We start from the raw sequence: 24,632 nt of genomic DNA on the forward strand, positions 1-24,632 counted from the left end.
AAGAAACAAAGCAGCTTCTTTTAATACTATCAAACTCTTCAGTACGGTATTGAATAGTCGTATATTCTAACTAGGCATGCAGGTTTTCACATTTTCCTTTTTAAGAAAAACCTAGTTACACGTGAATAAAAATATTCCTAATATCCCCTTGGCTTATTGTACAACTCGATAATCTTGTTTTGTAACATCCACAAACAATATTTCTGTGGTTTAAGTGCGTGCCCTGTCAGCTTTTGCGATTCTAACATGTTTTCCTCTCTCTCCCTGCTGAAGAATATGGTCAGTAGTGGAAGGAGATGGCTTCGTGAACAGCAGCACAGGCGGTGGAGACTTCACTGCTTGAAACTTCAGCCTCTCTCCCCTGTGCCAAGGTAACACTGGTGATTTATTTATACTGATGTCAGCTCAGCACAGTGCCTTAGACCCAGTTAGTCATGGAGAAGAAGCACAACTCATGCTACTGTGGTTTTGATAGTAGATAATTTTCTCTATTCATTCAATTGCCACCCTATTTTCTCTATTATAAATTCTCCAAAATTAAATCTAATGAATGTATTACTGTGTTCTGTCAGTTTTAAAAAGGCATATTTTAAAAGTACCAATATTTTCTATATTAAATGGCAGTTTTTTAATGATGTTTTAAAACTAATTTGTATTTACTAATTTAATTTCAATGATATTTCCTATATTTAATGGCAGTGGGTTTTTTCCTTTTTTTTTTTTTTTTTTTTTGAGATGGAGTCTTGCTCTGTTGCCCAGGCTGGAGTGCAGTGGTGCAATCTCGGCTCACTGCAACCTCCACCGCCCAGGTTCAAGCGATTCTCCTGCCTCAGCCTCCCGATCGGGTAGCTGAGATTACAGGTGCACGCCACCACACCCAGCTAATTTTTGTATTTTTAGTAGAGACAGGGGTTTCGCCATCTTGGCCAGGCTGGTCTCAAACTCCTGACCTCAGGTGATCTGCCCACCTCAGTCTCCGAAAGTGTTGGGATTACAGGCGTGAGCCACCATGCCTGGCCTGGCAGTGTTTTTTCTTCTTAATGGTCCATGAAGTCATGGTTTTAAATCTGATAAAATATGGTAATGTAATATTTGGAATATGCTTTTCAGTGTCAGAAATGCCCAACGCATATATATCTGCCTGGTCTTAAGGGCCATGTAGGTTTCTACTCTGGGGATAAATGATCACCCAAACCAAACATTCCACGTGGCAACTGAGCTCAGCTTTCTTTAGAACAATCTGATAGGATAGTCTGTGTTCATCTAGGTGGGTATTTTCCTCAGAGTGCTCTTTGATGAAGTCTAAGCTACATATTTCATCTGTAAATTTGGAAATATAAACTGTAGGTCATAGTCTCAGCACGTGGTTTAGAATGATTGGGTAGGGATGACATCTGAAACAGATAGCCGCATTTTCCAGCCTGATGATGAGTCATCTGTGTCTGTCCCACTCCAAGCAATTGGCCCTACCCCCGTTATCCAGGTGTGCATAATGCCAGGTGTGCATCCCCAGGTAATCTCATCTAGCAATGTTGGAATGCACAGATAGCAGAGGAGATAAAACCCCTCTGGTAACTGACTCTTTTTTTTTTGAGACAGAGTCTTGCTCTGGTATTGAACTCCTGACCTCAGGTGTTCCACCCACCTCGGCCTACCAAAGTGCTGAGATTACAGGCATGAGCCACCACACCGAGCCTGACTCATTTTTTACCTGATAACCAGTTGCTTTATAGAATTGAACTCCATTTCCTTGGGCAGTCAGATGAACACCCTGGTTCAATTCTACCCACCAGAAGGGTGTGACCCTCTTGGACATGTTTTCATCCCTGCAATAGACAAAACATCTCAGTTATGTTCTCTATTCATTAATTATGTAAGTTGCAATGAGGAATGTTATTTCTGTAATATCATCCCTGGGCTTGTGCAATCTGTTTCATAAAATATCTTATTTTAGAGTTATTTATGTTGTTATAAGACCTTAGATTTTGAAAGCAAATCAATATTTCACCAAATTGTGTACCAAAGTTTCAAAGTAAATTCTTCTTGTTTAACCAATAATTTGGTTAAATAATTAAACCCTTTTCTCCCCCAAGAAGAATTCACTTTGAAATCATTGATTTCTAGACCCACTGGGCAAAGAGAAGCAGGCTGAGTAGTTTATAAATCACCCAAAAAATCACGATGGTGTCTCTATGACCCTTTAGTAAAAAGGAAACCTTACAGGTGTTTGGTTTGTTTTGTTTTTAAGACAGAGCCTTGCTCTGTTGCCCAGGCTGGAGTGCAGTGGCTTGATCTCTGCTCATCGTAACCTTCACCTTCTGGGTTCAAGCGAGGACATCTGGCTAATTTTTGTATTTTTAGTAGAGACAGGGTTTCACCATGTTGGCCAGGCTGATCTCGAACTCCTGACCTCAAGTGACCTGCCCTCCTGTGCTCCCAAAGTGCTGGGCTTACAGGCATGAGCCACCATGCCCGGCCTGTTTTGTTTTTGTTTGTTTGTTTGTTTTTTGAGACAGAGTCTCCCGCTGTCGCCCAGGCTGGAGTGCAGTGGTGTTATCTCAGCTCACCTCAACCTTCGCCTCCCGGGTTCAAGTGATTATCCGGCCTCGGCCTCCCGAGTAGCTGAGACTACAGGTGCGACCACCACACCTGACTAATTTATTTGTATTTTTAGTAGAGGCAGGATTTTGCTGTGTTGGCCAGGCTGGTCTCAAACTCATGGACTCAAGTGATCCTCCTGCCTTGGCCTCCCAAAGTGCTGGGATTATAGGTGTGAGCCACTGTAGCCTGCCAAAAGCTTACACATTATTCAAGATTAAGCTCTTCAATTTAGGAGATTGTGGGAAGAAAGAGACAGATAAAAAGTTATGGCCAGGAAGGCAAAACAAAGTAGGAGGCTAGAAAGGAAAGGTTGGATGGGTGGAGGCCTAGAAAGGAATACTCAGCGGCCCGTGGGGGGATTACCTGAACTCCTAGTTTCTGTGGTGCCCTTTGGAGAAATCTGGGTGGAGGTATGTTTGCTGTTACTTCTTACCCCAGGTCAGGCCCCCACAGGATCCTGGAGGAGAGTCTAGGGTGGTCTGAACACTGAGGGTAGATTGCCCACTGTAACTACAGAAATGGGACCAAGGGGCTGACTAAAGTCCACCGAGGGGGTTGATCTGCCCACCGAAAGAAAGCAGGTCACAACAAAACTAAGTGTTCCGGGGTGAGTGAAGGAATAGCTGTCCTCTCTGATGGAACCTTTAAGGGCAGTTCCCTGCTGTGTGGTCTCCCTGGGTTAATCTTGCTGCTGAGGGAACAGTTGTGCCTTCCATCTCTCACTCTCAGACACATGAAGGGCCTGACTCCCCAGCAAAGAAATGACTGAGCACATGAGCCCCAGAGGGGGCTCTTCCTAAAGAGTACAGCATTACACATGCTGGTATCCAGACCACTCCTGTAAGACAAGCAGTGGTGGCCAGTAAAATAGAAGAGTTCAGTTAGGTGCCCAGTGACACTCTGGAGTTCCTACAATTTCCTGTCTGAACTTGGGCTCAGGGCACTAGGTCCTTTTACCGACAGTTATGTAATTAATAAAATATTTTGAAATATGGTTTTAGACTGTAAATAGAGAGAGGGGAAGTGTGGACACAGATAAAACAAAATAGCATTTCCACATTTTTTCTTTTTTTTTGTACTTAATCTCTAATGTGATAGTAATGTTCACATTTTTGAATAGCCAAGAGAAACATGTGGCCAGCCCAATCGGAGATTATTATACAATGACCTTCTATTCATGGCTAATGAATACCGCGATGGCCCACACAGCATCTGCTCTGTAGTCGAATCACACTTGCAGGAGGGCTTTGGACACATTATAATACACAGTTCTTCTCTGTATGCCGTAGGTGTTATACTTCCACCTGGACACAAGTTTAGGATCTTTGTGAGTTTTTTGGAGTTGCATTTCTAAAATGATGCACTATTGTCTCATACACACTAATTGTTAGCAGTTGTGCTTATTACTGCCTAGGAGGAAGGACCCCAAAGCAATTGCATTGATTTCATTGTTGGCGTGATGTGAGGCTGTTTTCACTCCAGTTACAACCACCTAAGCTGAGAAGCCTCTTCTGTCTTTTGTGTTGTCTTTCCCCTCAGTGACATTGAGATTTCAAGAGGACAAACTCCAAAAGCTGTGGATGTCCTTGCCAAGGAGATCGGATTGCTTGCAGATGAAATTGAGATCTATGGCAAAAGCAAAGCCAAAGTACGTTTGTCCGTGCTAGAAAGGCTAAAGAATCAAGCAGATGGGAAATACGTCTTAGTTGCTGGGTAAGACACCATGTAACATCCACTTGACCAAGCAGACATCTTTACAAAACTCTTCCCTATACCCTTGTCCTTGTACCCCTCAATCCATCCTATTCTCACATTTGACATTTTGTCCATTTCATTTGGCGTTTCTCTATTTGGTGTGAGGTAAGTTTTTCTTTTCGGTGCAGAGCAAATTAGTCAACTCTACAAAATATAAAGTCAAACAAGTTGCAGTGCTTTATCTTTTGTTACTCATATTATGTTGTTATTACCCCTGCTCCCCCTTGGCTTTTTTAATTTCATTCTTCATTATAAAAATCAAGATAGGAATTGAAAGTAAAATATTTTGAACTCAGCAGTTTGTTTTGTGCGTTCTACTTGAAATATTTTAATGGAAAAGGTACAGATAATCGTATGAAACATGTTTTCCTGTTAATATCCTTGATCTTACTGATATATTCACGTTACAAAAGCTCATTATTTCCCTTCTTCTGCATTTCAGAACTAATGTTGAGCCATTTTCATTTGCATTGGTTATTTTATAAAAGACAAATTCATAGTTTTTATGAAAAGGAGTGTTTGCCTTTTTCCTCTTCTTTTTAAAAAAAGAAGTACATTCACTAGTTGAAAAGATCATAGAAAGCAAGGGATTTCAAATATTTATTCAATGTGACCTGAGGGAACATCATGAGACCATATTAAATTCCTTTGTTGCCTTGAAATTTCATTTCAGTGGCTATTGCTTATGATGTATAGGCCAAGGCTTCAGGCACAAAAACCTGTTTGTCAGGCAGAGACATTTCTTGTAACTGGAATTGACTCCTAGGTAATTTATTTTTACATATTTAATTATTAATATAAGTGCTTTTTTCTTTATTTCTTTTTCTGGTTATAAAAACAATGTAGTTTCATTGTAGAAATATTCTAAAAATTCAGAAAACAGAAGTAAAAAAGCAAAACATCCCAAACCCAAGCACTCAGAGGAAACAACTATTGGCCTGGGAGGACTGTTTTGATGCTGCTAGAGTCTCAGCCATGAGATCACACTTGCATGCTATTCTGTAAGCAACCTGATTATTCGAGCATATGTGGTATACTGAGCTCCATGTGAGTAAATATTGAGCTATGTTACCATTTTTCATGACAACATAACATTCTATCACTCACATCCCAGATTTTTTTTTTTTTTTTTTTTTTTAAAGACAGAGTCTCGCTCTGTTGCCCAGGCTGGAGTGCAGTGGCATGATCTCGGCTCACTGCAACCTCTGCCTACCGGGTTCAAGCGATTCTTCTGCCTCAGCCTCCCGAGTAGCTGGGATTACAGGCATGCACCACCATGCCCAGCTAATTTTTGTATTTTTAGTCGAGATGGGGTTTCACCATGTTGACCAGGCTTATCTCGAACTCCTGACCTCAAGTGATCCACCTGCCTTGGCCCCTCAAAGTTCTAGGATTACAGGGATGAGTCACTGCACCTGGCCACATCCCAGATTCTTAAACGTGTTGGGGAAGCAGGGGCTGGGGGAGTAGCAAAAATGCCCAGGATGAGGGTGGAGATCCCATCTTACACATCTTCTGGTACCTCTAGTTCCATCAATAAGTGCTGCCCTGGCTCATCCACTGGTAGTACTGAGTGTTTCTAATCGTTCAAGGGCATTGATGCAGAAAAATAATTTGAACGTAGAATAGGGATGTTCCACAACTTATATGACCAATTTTCTATCGATGGGCAATTAAAGTGTTCCCAATTTTTGCCATTTTAAACTGCTAGAATTAACAACCTTGGGCATGTGGATTTGTGCATCTGCTTAATTATCTCCTTAGGAAAAATCCCCAGAGGTGAATTCAATTATTTATAACTACAAATAAAGCAAAAATATCATCCAAAACAACCTCACCTCTTTAATGATATAGTGATTTCTTCAAATCCCTTTTCCCGCCTCCTTTCCCACTTTCCTCTCCTCTTTCTCCTTCTCTTTGTGTAGCTTTTCTTTTCTTTTCTTTTCTTTTTTTTTTTTTTTTTTTTTTGTGGAGATGAAGTCACCCAGTCTGGAGTGCACTGCTGTGATCTTGGCTCACTGCAACCTCCACCGCCTGAGTTCAAGCAATTCTTGTGCCTCAGTTTCCCAAGTAGCTGGGATTCCAGGCATGCACCCCCATGCCTGGCTAACTTTTTTTGTATTTTTATAGAGATGGGGTTTTGCCATGTTAGCCAGGCTGGCCTTGAACTCCTGGCCTCAACTGGTCAGGAGGAACTGTCTGCCTCCTCCTCCCAAAGTGCTGGGATTACAGGTGTGAGCCATCGTGCCCAGCTTCTGTAGATATTTTTGTAAGAGGAACAAACAGCCAGGGCATCTCAGAATCCCTCAGCAGTTGGCGTTGTCAGGAATTCATCCTTTCCTGCACACCTTGGTTGCCTGTGGCTTCACCGTTCTCCCTCAGGCTTCCAGGCTCACTGCAGTTAGATTCCTGAGTCCCTTTCCATCCTAGAACCCCAAAATTAATGTCCCCACAATCGAGTGTGGGAAAGTTCCTTGCTGAGGGAGGGTTGGCTCCACCTGCAGGCACCCTCTGGGCCCAAACCCTGCAAGGAGCTGCCTCTGGTTAGATTGGCTCTTGGGTCTCCGAGTATGGGGCACAGTTTAGTCACGGTTGCTTTTATGGCAGTATGCTTGACCCATATTTGTTTACAATGAATAAACAAACTCTTGGCCATTACAAGCCCTTTACAAAGCATTTGATTTGTGGAACTGGTTCCCTTCTTCCAGGCCTCGGGTGATCTTGGTAGGTGGGTTTGCAGGTTTTCTTACCCTGTTTAGATAGGAACACTTAAGGAAAACTTGGTGGGATGTGTTGTCTGTATATGAAGGAAGAATCCTACAGCAGATTTTCTTATCCAGTCCCTCTGCTTTACTCCATTTGGGGCTTGTCAATAAAATCAGAAATCCAGACACGGATGGCCCTGACCTTACCTTGGAACACAAAACTGATACTTCTAAAACAAATCTGTGATGGTATTGTCAGGTTCCTTACTTGTAAACAAAGCCTGGCCTCCAGCCTCATGCTGGAGAATGCTAGCTAGCACGGCTGCCTGGGGTTACAGCCAATGCAGTCCATGGCCAGTAGAACATTTCTCCACACTGGCTCTTTGCTAGCATTAATATGTATAATTGAGCTGAAATTGGCCTGCCATGTTGTAAATAAAAAAGATTAAACATGAATTTTCAAGAACAGAGTAAACACCAAAGGATCAACAATTCTTTTTCTGAAATTCTGATATAAGTTTCTTTACGTAACAAAGACCTTTGAAGGAACAAAATTAAATGGCTTCTTTTTTTTTTAACTATATTGGGAAAAAATAACCGTGCTGGTAAGATTATGATATATGTATGCATTCGTGACAGAGCTTGAAGAGTTTTAGGAAATAGCCGTACTGGATCCTATAAGGGAAGAATGAACAGCCCCTTCTCCCCAACACAACAAATGATATATTTTTTAGGGCTGTAAACTGTCATCAGTATCTAATCCTTTAATAGCTGAATAATTGAGATCAGTTTAGACCACAGGCAAATATTTTATCTATAGTCTAAAGTGGGCCTGGCATGGTGGGTTGTGCCTATATTCCAGTTACTCGGGAGGCTGAGGTGGGTGGATCACTTGAGGCCAGGAGTTCAAGACCAGCCTAAGCAGCATAGCAAGATCCCCATCTTTAAAAAATGCAAACAAACAGCAAAAAGCAGCGCTGGCTTAAAGCAACATTTGTAATCTAAAGTGAAAAGTTAATTTGAAATAAAAATCACCTTCATATTTTTACATTTGACCAGGTCAAGCATTAGGGGGAAGTGACGTTATCAAACCATTATATGCACTGTTGCAACTTCTTTAAAAATATAAATGACCCCTCCTTTAAATGGAGAATTATTTCCTTTTTCTAGAAGTCTTTTCTAATTCTGAAAATAATATTAGCTTATTGTAAAAAATTTAACATAAAGAAAAGTAAAAAGGAGGTAGCTAAGTCTCTCAGAAGTCAATATTTTGTTTATACATGCATCTTTTTACACTTTGAGATCATGCTATAAATACCATTTTTGTCCTGCCTTTTTCTCTGAACACTATAACATAAATCTTTTTCCATGCTTTGGAAGAATTCAAATACCCAAGTAATTTTTAAATAAAACTAAATAACAATATATTTGTTATTATATATTTGAATTTATATAGAAATATGATTTAAATATATCACCAATGGGATTAAAATATAAAACAATGAGATTTTAAAAAGTCTTCTATTATTAATAACTCAAATGCAGAACAGATTAAGTCTTTTAAAAAGCCATTCTTCAAACCTTAGGATTTCTTATTCAGTCAGAATCATCTGCGTTTCATCAACTACACATCGCATGGTATTTATACCTACACATCACTTTATTTGCTTTGCCTGACAAAATGAAAAGTATTGGGAATTGTTCAGGGAAATACGCCAAAAGAATCTTAGGGACTCATGAGTTTTACATATTTTCCCAGTTACACTAATGAAAAGGAATTTTGTTTGAGAACTTGACTTGGAGTGCAGCTGCAGGGCATTTGAATCTCAGTCTCCATCAGGCCTGCACCCATTTCTGTGCAGAAGTTTCTAGAATTTCCCTGAAGTAGTTGGACAGAGCAGCTAAAAAGGAAGCCCAAACTGATCTGGGAATAGACTGACTTTCACATTAAAGAAAAGGAAAAATTTGAATCATTCACATCATTTCATCTTTTTTTTTTTTCTTCAGGGCCAAATACCTGATTAGATTTTTAAAAAATGTTTCAACCCTTTATTTTGGTACAACGTAAAAATAATCTGACTTTTCTAAGATTCTGCTTTCCTGCCTTGAGTAACTATTTAAATATCTGTGAGATTTTCTTTTATTTGTGCTATTTCCAGAACGAAACAGAGGTATTTAGAAGAAACCACTTGCCACAGGGCCTTTGAACCGTTTACCCAAATCAAGTGTAATGAGAAACATCACCAAATGCACCATGGGGTTTATTGTTAGATAATAAAAGGCTTTGAAAACCTCCTAGACCCTAAAGCTGCCTGGGATGGATGATTTATGTTCATATGCTACTTGAGCATGTAGTTTTGGAGTGCATGGTTAGGCCTATGGCTAATGGCAGTTGTACCATTCAACAAGATTCTGGGTCTTCAGAATAGTTCAAAGTTTTACCACTTCTCTCTGGATAAGCCATCTTTTTGACCTTTGAGTAAATTATAAACTTATTTTCAGATTGTGTCCAAATGGTCACAGGTACTTTGACAATTTTTACTGTAGCTGCCAATAAATAATACTCATCTTAAAAAAGACATCATTCTGGCAGGGCATGGTGGCTCACACCTGTAATCCCAACATTTGGGAGGCCGAGGCAGGCGGATCATTTGAGGTCAGGAGTTTGAGACCAGCCTGGCCAACATGGTGAAACTGGTTTCTATTAAAAATACAAAAATTAGCCGGGCATGGTGGCAGGTGCCTGTAATCCCAGCTACTCAAGAGGCTGAAGCAGTAGAATTGCTTGAGCCTGGGAGGTAGAGGTTGCAGTGAGCAGAGATCACACCATTGCACTCCAGCCTGGGCAACACAGTGAGACTCCATCTCAAAAAAAAAAAAAAAGCATCATTTCATTGTCAACCCTTTTTTGCTGGTCTGTGCCCTGAACAGGTGATGTGATAGGGGTGCAAAGAGGGTGATCATTGTCCTTTACCTCAGCAAGTGTGTGGCCTGGTAGGTGAGACAGGCATGTCAGAACGCTTATCATGAAGCCATCTGAAAAATTCTAGAATAATCATGTAATCAATGCTCTAGATATCAGGGAGGGAGTACAGAAATCTGCCGGGAGAAGTGGAGGAAAGTAATGAACAAAAATCACAGTTCCATCTCTATGAACTCTAAGCTCCCATAAAAAAAGAAATTAGAGGACCCGGCGCAGTGGCTCGTGTCTATCATTCCAGCACTTTGGGAGGCCGAGGCGGGCAGATCACAGGGTCAGGAATTTGAGACCAGCCTGGCCAACGTGGTGAATCCCCATCTCTACTAAAAATACAAAAGTTAGCCGGGTGTGGTGGCACATGCCTGTAGTCCCAGCTACTCAGGAGGCTGAGGCAGGAGAATTGCTTGAACCCGGGAGGCGGAGGTTGCAGTGAGAAGAGAGGAGACGGGAGGAGAGGAGAGGAGAGGAGGAAAGAGAGGAGAGAAATAAAGAAAGAAAGAGGAAAGAAAGAAAGGAGAAAAAAAAGAAAAAAGAGAAAGAGAAATTAGATTACCTTGGTGCTCATTCTTTCCTTTATCACTGTTGATGATTTGGAATCTGAGCTAAAGATACTAGGGGAAAAACTAAACCAAATTTTGATACCAAATGCAGGAAGGAGGTGAAATTAGTTGTTTTTTATTGTAGCTCTCCTTTTATTGCTCCCAATAAATACTTCCTACTTTGTGATTTTCCCGAATTGTATTAGTTGGCTGAAAGCTGAGCAGTCCTGTGTTTCTAATTAAGAATTGGATGGTTAGCTGGAGTTTTGAGGAGGTCGTCTCTGGGCGTGTCTGCTTTTGGCTTTCTTGGGCAGCTATGCTTGCATATCCTTGGGAATGAAATTGTAATCCTTCGTGTGACACAGTTTAGGTAAACCACTTAGTCCTTTGCAAACAACAAATGCTCAGTACAGTACTTAAATGAGACCATATTTGATGCCACAATTTCTTTTCAGGCTCTTCTAAGATTGTGATGCCTGTGGGCTTTTAACTGCCCTTATTGATGTTGTATCCAAGAAAACAGAAAGTTGACCCCGAGCAGAAGTATTAATATCTTTGTATAACTTTCAGTCTTCACGTTGACCCCACTGCAAATCTGCTATTTAGACAGATGCAGAGGTGACTGATAAGCCAGGGTCATGTGGCTTCAGGAGTCTTAGGTTTCTTCCATGCAGCAGTGTCAGGAAAGGCTCGCCAGCTCCTGGCCACAGCAGGTACCAGTGACCTCCTTGTTGCTGAATCCACCAACCACTCTCGGTCCTCATCCTGCTTCCTGCCTCAGTGGCGTTTGAGTTTCCTGTTCTGGAAACAGTCTCATCCTTAGCCTCCTTCTGAGACTTCCTATCATGTTCGGCCTTCTTCTCCAGGGTCCTCTTATTTTTTATTTTTTGTATTTTTAGAGACAGGGTCTCACTATATTACCCAGGCTGGTCTCAAACTCCCTGGCTCAAGCAATCCTTTTACCTTGGCCTCCCAAAGTGCTAGGATTACAAGCATGAACCACTACACACAGCCGGGTTCTCTTATTTTATATTATGCCTTCCTAGTTTCCTTTTGGACTCTCTTCTTCTGACAACTCATTACAAGCAAATGTACTTAACTCTTCTGTCCTTATCCCTTTTGCCACTTGGTGCACTGTCCTTGGGTGATCTTACCCATTCCATGCTTTAAATGGCTAATTATAGTTATGATTTCCATCCATGGAGAACCTGGGTAAGTCAGATGGCTGGCTTTGCCTCCCAGCTCTGCTGCTTACTAGCTGTGTGACTGTGGGCAAGTTGCTTAAACTCTGTGCCTCAGTTTCCTCATCTATCAAGTGAGGGTACAAATAATTAACCCCATAAATATGAAGCATATCACTTCTCCTATTAACTGCCCCAATCCACTCTGAGTTTTATCTGGTTAACATTTATTAATTTGTCACGTCTCACCTAAGATGTTACCTCCTACAGGAAACATTCCCAGATGTTCAAATCTAGTTAGATCCTTTTTCCATGTCCCCTCATAATTCAGTCTGACTGCCCTATTTCCCTGTCTTAGTGTTTGTCACTTTTATCATAACTGCTGATGTATTCAGATCAGCTGGAAGCTTGTGAGGGTAGAAATGGAGTCTGACTGGGTCATCATTGTGTCCCTAGGGTCTAGCTCAGTGCCTGGCACATAGCAGTACTTGATAAATACTTGCTGAATGAATGACTCATGAAATTGCAGGGTGCAATGACGCCTCTAAAGACATTCCTTCTTTGCGGTTACATCCCTAGGTTTTGTAGGTTAGAAAACTCTATTAGATTTGTTGTGGTTGGGTATCCTTGACAACGTGGCTCACAGTAACTCATGGAAGACCAAATTGCAAACCTAAATGACAGCCTTTAAAATTTTTAACGATGCTTATGGTGTTCTAAAGAACAATTTTATGAGGTCTTACTTGCTAATGTAATAGGCTCTCTTCAACACCTAATACTGCGATGTTATGAACATGGGAACATTTGGTTTTGCAAAGTGTTGTCATCAACAATAAGCTTCTCAAGAGCAGAAGTTTCCGCCGTAGTGTGCACAGGGGCTGTGGACTTTGTGAATATTTGAAGGACTGTCATATGGAAAGGGATCAGGCTTAGTGTGTAGGACTCCAAGAGCTAGGACACAACAAGAATGCAGATGCCTTCTCTTTAGAACAAAGAACTTTCGAACTGTAACAGCTGTCTGGAAATGAGTGGGCCACCCCGGAGGTCATGACCTTATCACCATGTATGTTCAAGCATGGCAGGGAGAAGCCCTGGGCAGGGATATCTGGAAGGAGAAGGACAAGTGGGGACTTCAGGGTCCCTTCTAATCCTGAGAGTCTGGCAGTGCCCTACTCACCCAAGGACCATTGAGCTAGGCCCTGTGCCCACACCCTGCCCCCCAATAAATGGCTCAGGAAAAACAAGCGCTACATACTCTTTGGCAAGATATGCCACCATCAGCTTAATTATTTAAATCATTTTGATGAATGGTTTTATGGCCTTTCTTGAAATTGATGTTGTTATTAGCACTGCCCAATAACTTTTCCTTTTTGGTCTCTTGGTAAAGGTGTGTCTGTATCTTGACTTTAGCTTGTGCCTGGCCTGTGTGATAGGGGTAGACCATAATAGCCTGAGAAAATTAAATTCTGGAGTGCATTTTGGAATGAGCACCCCCAGATTTGATTCTAGTGTCTTAGGCTGGTTTTGCATTGGTTGTCTGGGAAATACTATAAAATTCACTTTCTCCTCCCAAACTCAGGATCACGCCCACCCCTCTTGGAGAAGGGAAGAGCACAGTTACCATTGGGCTTGTGCAGGCGCTGACTGCACACCTGAATGTCAACTCCTTTGCCTGTCTGAGGCAGCCTTCCCAAGGACCGACGTTTGGAGTGAAAGGTACTGTCTTTAACAACTAGTGTACTTTTCAGGGCAAAGTTTCGGGGAGCAAATTGTAAAAAGAACATTGTCAACAGATAAAGAGTTAAGACTTTTCAGGGGACTTGATGCTTTTCTTCGCTGCACACTCAGTACATAGTGGTTGCCCCACGTTGGTCCCCCTGGGCATGGAAGTGAGCAGTGAGAGCTGCCAGGGCTTCACTGGACACCTCGGGAGCCTGTTCCTGAGGCTGTGTCGCTCAAGGCTCCCACCTCAGTGCAGTCTCCCATTTCATCAGGACCTTCTTTGCCAAGTGATCTTGAAACACGGCCATCCATATCAGTGTCTGATCATCCCAGTCTCGGGAAAGGTCTTTCCCTCTGCTTTAGTCTCGGCTCACTGGAGTTGCTGTGTGGGGCCCGCAGAGCTCTCTGGAGACGGACTGGCTGTGGACAGCGAGTCGTGATGAAATTCCTCTTTGGCTGTGGTTGGGCTGGGATCTGGCACTTTCCCATTTGTTACTCTTTCTTCCTTGATTTATCATGAAATCATTCCTTAACTCACTTTACAATGAATGGTATTTATTGCTGCAATTACAGTTTGTCTTTGGCACTTCGTGATTTTTTAAGAATATTATATTTATATTACTGCTACAAATATTAAAAACGTATCTCATTAAGTACTGATAACTCATAAAGTGTCATGCATCATGTAGCAGAATGAATACTAGGGTTGGAGCAAGGAGGCCAAGGTTTTGGTCACAGCTGTGTTTCCTACCGCGATGTGACCCTTGACCACTTGAGCCAGTCACAACCTCTTGGAGACGTATCTCTAAAAGTCCAAAATGCTGAGAGTGGCACCAGGCTCACCCAGTTGTTGTGAGGATCAAATGAGAAAGCAGGTAAAGAATGAGGGCTACTGTCAAATGATACACACATGGGCAGTGCTGTTACTGCTTTAGGAAAGAGGAGTCCTTTTACTCTAACAACCAACATTTTTAGGGATATGCAGCATGACAAATCTCACATACTATTATCTGAAATAAATTGAAGTTTATAATTTATTCATCTGAGGTGGTTATGCGGTGGGTTTTTGTTTTTGTTTTTGTTTTTGTTTTTGAGACAGAGTCTCACTTGGTTGCCCAAGCTGGAGTGCAGTGGTGCAATCTTGGCTCACTCCAACCTCTGCCTCCCAGTTTCACGTGATTCTCCTGCCTCAGCCTCCCAAGTAGCTGGGACTACAGGCGCCTGCCACCATGCCTAGCTGATTTTTTGTATTTTTAATAGAGATGGTGTTTCACCATTTTGGCCAGGCTGGTCTCGAACTCCTGACCTCAAGTGATCCACCCGCCTCAGCCTCCCAAAGTGCTGGGTTTATAGGCATGAGCCACATCGCCCAGCCACAGTGTATTTTTTTTAAACAAAGTTTTCTCAGATATGAAATCATGTACAATTGATTTAGATAAAGTATAGTCACAGACATCTAATAATAAATTAACAAAATATTCTCATATCCTGGTATGTTTTATAGTAATGACATCTGCTCTATTTTTATCTTTTTTTTTTAAGTAAAGAAACAGAGGTATAGTTAAACAAAATGTCAACTTTTTTTTTTTTTCCTATTCTGCTTGGACATAACCGTTAGTGTCTCTCACTGCCTTTTGTTACTTCATCTTGGGTGTGACACCTCTCTGTTGGGTTTGGGGAGCTGTGTCCCTTGGGCTGTGTCCATCGTGGCAGCTGTACTTGGTGACCCGTTTGAAATGCCGCTTGCTCTGTTGTTTAGGAGGAGCCGCGGGTGGTGGATACGCCCAGGTCATCCCCATGGAGGAGGTAAGACCTTGAAGAGATGCGGGTCAGCTATCACTATGTCTCCGTCTGACATCTTGTCTCTGCTCCCATCCACACAGGCCCACAGACCCTCCTCCACAATCCCAAAGTCCTTAAGGCTCTGAAACCCCAAAATGTTTACATAACTCACCCAGTGGCAAACCCTAGTATTTACTGTGATGAGCTATAATTATATGGATTTTGTATGTGCAACTTGGTGTGAATATTTGCATACATTGTAGAAAAATTATTTTTGATTAACAGGTGCTGACCTAGCCCCTGCTTGGGGTGTTTTACAAATAAACTACATGTAAATCATACTGCCTTCCTAAACTCCAAAATATTCTGAACCCTAAAACCCTGCTGGTCTTGCGGGTCTGGATGAGAGAATGTGGGTCTGTGTCTCTCTCAATCATCTGCTGTACTGCTGAGTTCACGAAGACTTCACACTTCCCCTCTGTCAGTTCAGGCTCCAGTGTGTGCCTCGGGAGCACAGATACTAAAACTGGAATGACACAGAGAGGATTCGCATGGTCCCTGCACGAGGATGACATGCAAATTTGTGAAGTGTCCCATTAAAAATAAAAGACTCCAAAATAAAAGAGTTCCAGAGGAAAATGGTCAAAAAGAACTGACGTTGTTAATTCCCACTTCTCTAAGAACTCCCCCTTTGTTCCGCATAACCTCTTCTTTGTCGCCTGTAACTAACCAGTGACCAGTTCTTTTCATTTCCACTCTCTGCATCAACCTCATCATTCAGGGCCTGGGCAATCTTCCAAAACCCAAATCTGAGCAGGTCACTTTCCTGTTCTGTCATTTCTGCCATTGCCTGTCACCCTCCAGCACAGCACAGGAGGTCCTGGTGGGCGGCTGCTCCTGCTTCCCTGTCCGCAGGTCCCCACCTCCCTTCTTCTCTCCACTGCGTCAAGCTCCTTGCAGACTCTTTTTTTTTTTTCTTTTTGAGACAGAGTTTTGCTTTGTGGCTCAGGCTGGAGTGCAGTGGCATAATCTCGGCTCACTGCAACCTCCACCTCCCAGGTTCAAGCAATTCTCATGCCTCATTCTCCTGAGTAGCTGGGATTACAGGCAACTGCCACCATGCCTGACTGATTTTTTGTATTTTAGTAGAGATGGGGTTTTACCGTGTTGGCCAGTCTGGTCTCTAACTCATGAGCTCAGGCAGTCCGCTGGTCTTGGCCTCCCAAAGTGCTAGGATTACAGGCGTGAGCCACCGTGCCCAGCCCTTGCAGACTCTTCCTGTTCTCTCTCAGTTCCAGGATTTTACCATGCCTGGAACATTCTTCCTTTTCTGTCCTCTTTACCCTTTTGTCAAGGTTCTTCTGTACCCCACAGACTCCCTCTGTGTTTATGGCTATCTGGTTCAGTTGGCTGTGGCGAGTTGTGGGCCTTTCTTGAGGTCTCAGGTCTCAGCATTGAGCAGAGTAACCAGCACATAGTAGGAACTCACTAGAAAGTATTTGTTGACTTTGTTAAAGGAATAGAAGTGTTTACCCAGGAAGGTCTGAGTGTCAGGGAAGCTAAAGAGAAAATCAGTATAAACTTCAAGTACTGGGAGTGGCAGTGAGAAAGAGTAGTCCAAGGCACTGCTGAGAAAAATCGTCCCAGGCCTCAGGTCAGAATGGGGATGGGTACATTCACAAGCCAGATCCAGAACTAGGAGGCCAAATTAGAGGTGGCATACAAGGGGAATACACAGGGGAATGGCTCGGGTTTAGCCAGCAAATTGGAAGGACATTGGTGTCCCACTGGTTTAAGGCATCAGCTGTGTGGCTTGGAGGAGAGAGCTACTTTATTTTATTTTATTTTATTTTTTGAGATGGAGTCTCGCTCTGTCACCCAGGTTGGAGCACAATGGTGTGATCTTGGCTCGCTGCAACCTCTGCCTCCCAGATTTGAGTGATTCTCCTGCCTCAGCCTCCCGAGAAGCTAGGATTACAGGTGCCTACCACCATGCCCAGCTAATTTTTGTATTTTAATAGAGACAGAGTTTCACCGTGTTGGTCAGGCCAGTCTTGAACTCCTGACCTCAGGTAACCCACCCGCCTCCGCCTCCCAAAGTGCTGGGATTACAGGCGTGAGCCACCACGGCTGGCCAAGAGGACTACCTTATGAGGGTGGAGTGGGCCAGACACACTCGGGCAAGTTTGTTCCTTGAAGTTGAGTGCCTCCAGTCTCTTCTTCGTCTGTATCCTCCCAACTCTGAGCACTATGCCTGACACTTAGGGGATGTTTGTTGACTGAGTGCCAGGCACAGACAATATGTACTGGATGGAACATAATAAATCACCATAGGGGAAAATGTTAGAATAAATTCCAGATGGACTGAGGAATTGAAAGGGAAAACACTATGACTGGAAGGATGAGAAGGAGCCGGCCTTGTGAAGAATGAGGGAGAGCATTCAGCCAGTGGGAACTGCTGGTGGGAAAGCCCTGAGGCAGGAAAGGGTGTGACCTGTTCAGGGAAGTGGAGGACACCAGGCTGGCTGGGGCCCCGTGGGCCAGCGGGAGTTGGGGGGGTTGAGGTAGAGAAGTGTGCAGGCGCCAGCTCTGTTAGGTAATTGTAATTTGTAGCCAAGAACCTGGATTTTATTTGAAGTGCCAAGGTCAGCCATTGAAGGGATCTTGACAGATAACACAATGCAGATTGAGTTTTATTAAAATCACCCTCTTTTCTGTGTGATGAAGGGACCAGGGGCCTCTCAGTAGACACGATGAATCCAGGAGGAAGACTATGGAAGTAGCCCAGGGAAAGATGGCAGTGGCTTGGCCTAGGATGGGGCAGTGAGGATGGAAAAGAGGAAAAAACAGTTTAAGATTTGTTTGCTGATGTGTGCAGGATTAGATGTTGGGGGTGAGAAAAGGGGAGGATTCAAGGACGACATCCAGGGTACTGGCTTGAGCAACTCAGTAGACTCGTTTGTTGAGGCAGAGAACAGGAGAGTGATGGGATGAGGTTTGAACTGTGTAGTGTGGGGTGTGGTGGAGGGTGGTAGTCAGAAGGAGGGAGTCAGTGTAGAGGCCTATAAAACATGCAGGTGGACATCAAGTAGACGGCTGGAAAGAAAAACTTACATTCCAGTTGTGAAATGGCCAAAGGGTTCAATAGAAACATCGGAAAAGAAATATTAACTAAATGCGTATTCATCTTCACCAATCATCAAGTAAATAAATCTACATTAAAACCACTATCAGGCCGGGCACGGTGGCTCACGCCTGTCATCTGAGCACTTTGGGAGGCCGAGGTGGGCAGATCACGGAGGTCAGGAGTTGGAGACCAGCCTGACCAACATGGGGAAACCCCATCTGTAATAAAAATATAAAAATAAGCTGGGTGTGGTGGCAGGCGCCTGTAATCCCAGCCGTTCGGGAGGCTGAGGCAGGAGGATCACTCAAACCTGGGAGGCAGAGGTTTCAGTGAGCCAAGATCACGCCACTGCACTCCAGCCCGGGCAACAAGAGCGAGATTCCATCTCTAAATAAATAAATAAATAAATAAAAATAAAACCACTATCAGTTACCATTTTACTTGTCAAGTTGACAAAATTGGATTTTTTAAAAAAGTTATGATACCAAATTTTGGCAAAGAAATTGAAATGGACTCCCACACACTGCTGGGAAGTGTATGTTGATAAAAACACTTCTGGAAGAAGGGTAGAAATACATATTAAGTACTTTACCGTGCATATCCTTTGGCCCAAATAAATTCATTTTTAGTGCACCCTAAGGAAAAAATGAATATATGAGAAAATAGATCATTTTAAATTAAATATACCCTCACATAGTTTATAACATTAAAAAATGGGGGGATAATAATAGGACCTCAAGTTAACTATATTTTGAAGACTATTTAATGATGTAAAAATGCTAGCTATATTGAGAGTGGAAGAGCTAAAGTGTAAACTGTTATGGTGTTATGATTCCAACATTTAAAAGTACAAACATATATTTATAAAATATATATATACATATGTAATTTTTCATGTTTTCTCCAGTTAACATATTATTTTATGTTATAAAGTAAAATTTTAACAAGAAAATATTTAACCTTCCAAGAAATTAAGGAAATGCAGCTTTAAAAAGAATAACACTTTGTCAACTATTAAATTATTTCTTAGTCTAAAAGTTACTTTATTTCTGAAGTGACTGATCTACTACTAGTGTTTTGCGGATGACACTTCATCCCTTTCAAAAAGCAATTTGGTGATATTATCAAGATCCCAATGGCCGGGTGCAATGGCTCACGCCTGTAATTCCAGCACTTTGGGAGGCTGAGGCGGGTGGATCACAAGGTCAGGAGTTCAAGACCAGCCTGGCCAACATGGTGAAACCCCATCTCTACTAAAAATACAAAAATTAGCCAGGCATGGTGGTGGGCGCCTATAGTCCCAGCTACTCAGGAGGCAAGAGAATTGCTTGAACCCGGAGGCAGAAGTTGCAGTGAGCCGAGATCATGCCACTGCACTCCAGCCTAGGTGAAAGAGCGAAACTCCATCTCAAAAAAAATAAAATAAAACAAAAATACTTCATCCCTTTCAAAAAGCAATTTGGTGATATTATCAAGATCCCAAGGGCCGGGTGTGGTGGCGCACACCTGGAATCCTAGCACTTTGGGAGGCTGAAGCAAGAGGATCACTTGAGCCCAGGAGTCTGAGACCAACCTGGGCAACATAGTGAGACTGCATCTCTACAAAAAAACGAAAAGAAAGAGAGGTAACTACTCTCCTGAAAATATATTACTCATTAGCAATTAATTTTTTTAAAAAAAGGAAAAGCTATTTGTGTATATTCTTTATAACTGTGGCCTTCCTTGTAAAAGTGAACATTTGGTAGTAGCGTATGTATCCAGCCTGAAACTTTTGGTGCATCTACCATATACAGCTTCTATAAACTATACACAAGATTATTACAGAAAAAGCTTTGTGAAAAAGGAAACTTGGAAGTTTGTAGGAAGCTGATTCTACAAGTGATAATCATGTGTGCTCATGAGACTGGAAGGAAAATAACAAAATGAGTAGAGTCATGAGGGTAAAATACTTTATTTCCCCAAAATTCTGTGATATTTCATATTATTTTATTGTTACCATTTATTTTATGCCCTGCCTCATTCCAAAGTATATTTAATATGGTACTGTTTTCTAGATAATAAAACAAGGAAGAAACTTAAAGTGAGTGACTATAAGGAGATTCATTATTAAATTCATCAGAATGTTTTGCCTTAACCTGAGGATGGAAGAATTTATGATCTGAGTGATTGCTCAAAGGTTCTTTGTTGTCACGTGGAAGACCTTGACCTTGATTTTCTGATTTAGGCGTTCTTATAGACTCAGCTCATCATAAGGATATGTAATTTGCATGCTATTTTATTCAGTCCTTAAATTCCATAGTTGTTTAAAACAAATAGGAAGATGTCTTAGCCAGGCACAGTGGCCCAGGAGCTCATTACCAGCTTAGGCAACATAGCAAGACCCCCGTCTCTACAGAAAATTCAAAAATTAGCCAGGCACAATGGCGTACACCTATAGTCCCAGCCTACTTAATAGGCTGAGGTGAGAGGATTGCTTGAGCCCAAGAGTTTGAGAATACAGTGAGCTATGATCACGCCACTGCACTCCAGTCTGGGTGACAAAGCAAGACCCTATTTCTGAAAATAAGTAAATAGATATCTTATTTCTCTAGTTCAACCTTCACTTGACTGGAGACATCCACGCCATCACCGCTGCCAATAACTTGCTGGCTGCCGCCATTGACACAAGGATTCTTCATGAAAACACACAAACAGATAAGGTGAGAAGGATGCCTTGCTAGCCATTTTGGGTATTGTATCCTGGAATTCCTGGATTCTTAAGGAGTTTGTGGAAAGATTTCTGGTGTCTGCAAACTCTGAAATCTTATTCAATTCAATTTTGTGATTTTTACATATGTCCCTATTTCCTGAGGAGAAGGAGCCATCGTTTGGTCAGATTCTCAAATGGGTTTATGAGCACTGCCAAGTTATTGGGAGAATTGTAGTGTGTTGTAAAAGCTAAACATTCTCTGAGATGAGTCCTTAGTTTTAAAGATGGTAGGTAGACCAGTTCTCTTCATTCTGGTCATGGGTCCAATCTCTAATCTATTCTAAGGGGATTGGACAGATGTCATTTTTAGACTAATGTTATGTGGAGCTATTTTAGATGTGCTGAAAAGATGTCAGAGACCCTTATTGGGCTTCATGTGCATGTAGGTTAAGAGTTAAACTACACCCCCAAAGGGGACAGCCCACGAGAAGCTAATTCCTCACAGACATAGGACATAGATAAAAGGGGTACTTTCTGGCATGTTTTACAAGGGTCCTCACTTTCTTTAATTAAAGTAGTTCCTTAGTGAGTCTTTGCTCCATAATCCAGATACATCTTCATTTGGTAGTTGTAGCGATATAGATCAAGAAATATATTTATGCCAACTCTTTGCAATGTGTGTTATTTCAGATCTCGTCAGTTTTATGAAAATGACAGAATTTAAGTCAACATTGTTTATATTAGCCCGCAAATTTTAATAGGGTCTTTTATCTAAATAGTTTGGTTATAAATGCAATGAATTTTTGTCATATCCTGTGAATTGTCCAAGTTCATGGACGATTAACTTTTGTCTGGTCTCATTTTTGTTTTGTGTTTTTAGGCTCTGTATAATCGACTGGTTCCTTTAGTGAATGGTGTCAGAGAATTTTCAGAAATTCAACTTGCTCGGCTGAAAGTAAGTTTCCAGTTAGCAATTCTTTAAAAACAAAAGGTCCTAGAAGCACATCAGAAAGATTGTCAAAGCCTGAAATTTTCAACTTGATTTGATTTTGGTTTTCAGATATCCTTTTGGGTATTAAACTCTATAGAGACCGAACACTGGAGCAAAGAGCACAGTGTTCAAAGCCTGAACCCTGGTTCTACTCGAAAGAGCCAGGTGGACAAATTAATTAACCTTTTTCAGTCTCAGTTTCTTCATCTATGAAATGAGAGGACTGTTTTGCTAATTTATGAGTACCCTAGGCAACTGACAAGTTAGCTGGGCATAGGAGCACATACATACCTGTAGTCCAAGCTACTCATGATGCTTGCTTGTGAGAGGTTTGCTTGAGCCAAGGTTATAGTGCACCATGATGGCGCCTGTGAATAGCCACTGCATGCCTGCCTGGGCAACACAGCAAGATCCCATCTTTTAAAAAAAAATAACAAATTAGGATTTTTGGTGAGTCCTTGTCTTTCTAAATATTTTTATGAAATTTGTTAAATTTCTAGGAAATTATAAGATAACCTTTGAAAACTCATCTATCTCATTTATGGTTTTTTGTTTTGTTGTGTTGTGTTTTTTGAGACAGAGTTTTACTCTTGTTGCCCAGGCTGGAGTGCGGTGGTATGATCTCGGCTCACTGCAACCTCCGCCTCCCTGGTTCAAGTGATTCTCCTGCCTCAGCCTCCCAAGTAGCTGTGATTACAGAAATGCACCACTGCACCCAGCTACTTTTTGTATTTTCAGTAGAGATGGGATTTCACCATGTTGGCCTGGCTGGTCTCAAATTCCTGACCTCAGGTGATCCATCTACCTTGGCCTCCCAAAGTGCCAGATTACCAGCGTGAGCCACTGCGCCCAGCCTCATCTATGTTTTTGTTGCAGCAAACACTACAATTATACTTGCGTATGCCATCTTAATTCTTAAAACCTGTCTTATCTTTTTTTCTGATGCCATTTGCTGCCTCTGGTCTTTTAATCATATTGCTTGCTACTAGCTCTGTTTCAGAGACTAAAAAATAACCCTCAATGGTATATGCCACTGGTTGGCATTAAGTGGTTTTAAAAATTCACCTCCTGCCTCTTACTGAACCAAGTTCAGTGTGTTGAAGTAGTGAGTAATTCCATCCTCGGCAGCTATAACAACATGCAGTTTCTGTTTCACAGAACTATTTTATGCTTCATCATTAAAAATCACTTTTTTTTTTTTTTTTTTTTGTGACAGTCTTGCTCTCTTGCCCAGGCTGGAGTGCAGTGGCACAATCTCGGCTCACTGCAACTTCTGCCTCACGGGTTCAAGCGATTCTCCTGCCTCAGCCTCCCAAGTAGCTGGGATTACAGGCATGCACCACCACGCCAGGCTAATTTTGTATTTTTAGTAGAAACAGGGTTCACCATGTTGGCCAGTCTGGTCTCGAACTCCTGACCTCAGATGATCCACCTTCTTTGACCTTCCAAAGTGCTGGGATTACAGGCATGAGCCAGCGCGCCTGACCCAGTTTAGTTTAGTTTAGTTTTGTTTTTTGAGACGACGTTTCACTATGTTGCCCAGGCTGGAGGGCAATGGCATGATTTCAGCTCACTGCAACCTCCGCCTCCTGGATTATAGCGATTCTCCTGCTTCAGCCTCCTGAGTAGCTGGGATTGCAGGCATGCACCACCATGCCTGGCTAATTTTTGCATTTTTTGTAGAGACAGGGTTGATCCATGTTGGTCAGGCTAGTCTCAAACTCCTGACCTCAGGTGATAGGCCCACCTTGGCCTCCCAAAGTGCCAGTTTAGTTTATTAAAAGGCTTTACTAATCATGGAGAAAATAAAATTAGAGGGATAATTTTGGTGACCCTTTACTTTCTGTTTCTTCTCAAACTTCTCGCCTTTTTTCTTCTTAATCATTAGAAACTGGGAATAAATAAGACTGATCCGAGCACACTGACAGAAGAGGAAGTGAGTAAATTTGCCCGTCTCGACATCAACCCGTCTACCATCACGTGGCAGAGAGGTGGGTGCTGGGGAGGTGCCAGCAGGCTGATGGCCAGGTGGGGAGGCGTGTTCGAGCCAAAGCTCTTAGATTAAATTCAGAAACTCACAGTTTGATCCTGTCCAGTGGTCTTCCCAGCCTGTGCTTCATATTCCCACCATTTATTTCAGTTACTATTATCATACCACCCTCCTCCCTTATCCTTGCCTCCGATTAAAACAAAAATTCTGTTCAGGCTCAATCCCATCTATCCTATGTCTTGCAAACTTCCAAGGAAAATTACCTAATTTTCTCTTCTGTTTCTCTCTCCTTTGACCTCTTGTCTCTATATTAAGAAGAAAAAAAAAAATCAAACAACCTTTTTTTAAAGATCACGCCTCCCTGGCTTTGTCCTGCTTCTCCTCCACCCACTATCCCACTTTGTTCCGTTCACTTCCTTACCACCGGCTCTTGGTAGCTCTCTGTGTTTCCAGTGCTGGATTTTCCTCCAAATCTGATATGTGCTTTCACCCACTTAACGAGGAATCCCTCCACCACTTCAAATGCAGCTGGGTGGACTCCCCGTGAGCTCCCCACCACCTCGACTTCCC

The 24,632-nt window shown here is 42.2% G+C and overlaps 1 protein-coding gene and 1 non-coding gene across 5 annotated transcripts in view; both read left to right on the top strand.

The window, feature by feature from the left end:
- The window catches only part of MTHFD1L (methylenetetrahydrofolate dehydrogenase (NADP+ dependent) 1 like), a 233,309-nt gene that overhangs the window by 55,782 nt on the left and 152,895 nt on the right, over positions 1–24,632 (top strand). For all 4 annotated transcript variants that reach the window (XM_023206150.1, XM_023206152.1, XM_023206153.1 and 1 more), the window contains exons 10-16: positions 274–371; positions 4,141–4,314; positions 13,341–13,477; positions 15,243–15,289; positions 20,984–21,091; positions 21,962–22,036; positions 23,961–24,063. In XM_023206150.1, the coding sequence (XP_023061918.1) occupies positions 274–371; positions 4,141–4,314; positions 13,341–13,477; positions 15,243–15,289; positions 20,984–21,091; positions 21,962–22,036; positions 23,961–24,063 (742 nt within the window). The remainder of the gene's footprint in view (positions 1–273; positions 372–4,140; positions 4,315–13,340; positions 13,478–15,242; positions 15,290–20,983; positions 21,092–21,961; positions 22,037–23,960; positions 24,064–24,632) is intronic.
- LOC111538655 lies at positions 15,766–15,868 on the top strand. Its single transcript, XR_002730408.1, has one exon. It is a non-coding gene; the product is annotated as a U6 spliceosomal RNA (small nuclear RNA).

This window comes from Piliocolobus tephrosceles, chromosome 5, assembly GCF_002776525.5.
Source record: "Piliocolobus tephrosceles isolate RC106 chromosome 5, ASM277652v3, whole genome shotgun sequence".
Taxonomy (NCBI): Eukaryota; Metazoa; Chordata; class Mammalia; order Primates; family Cercopithecidae; genus Piliocolobus; species Piliocolobus tephrosceles.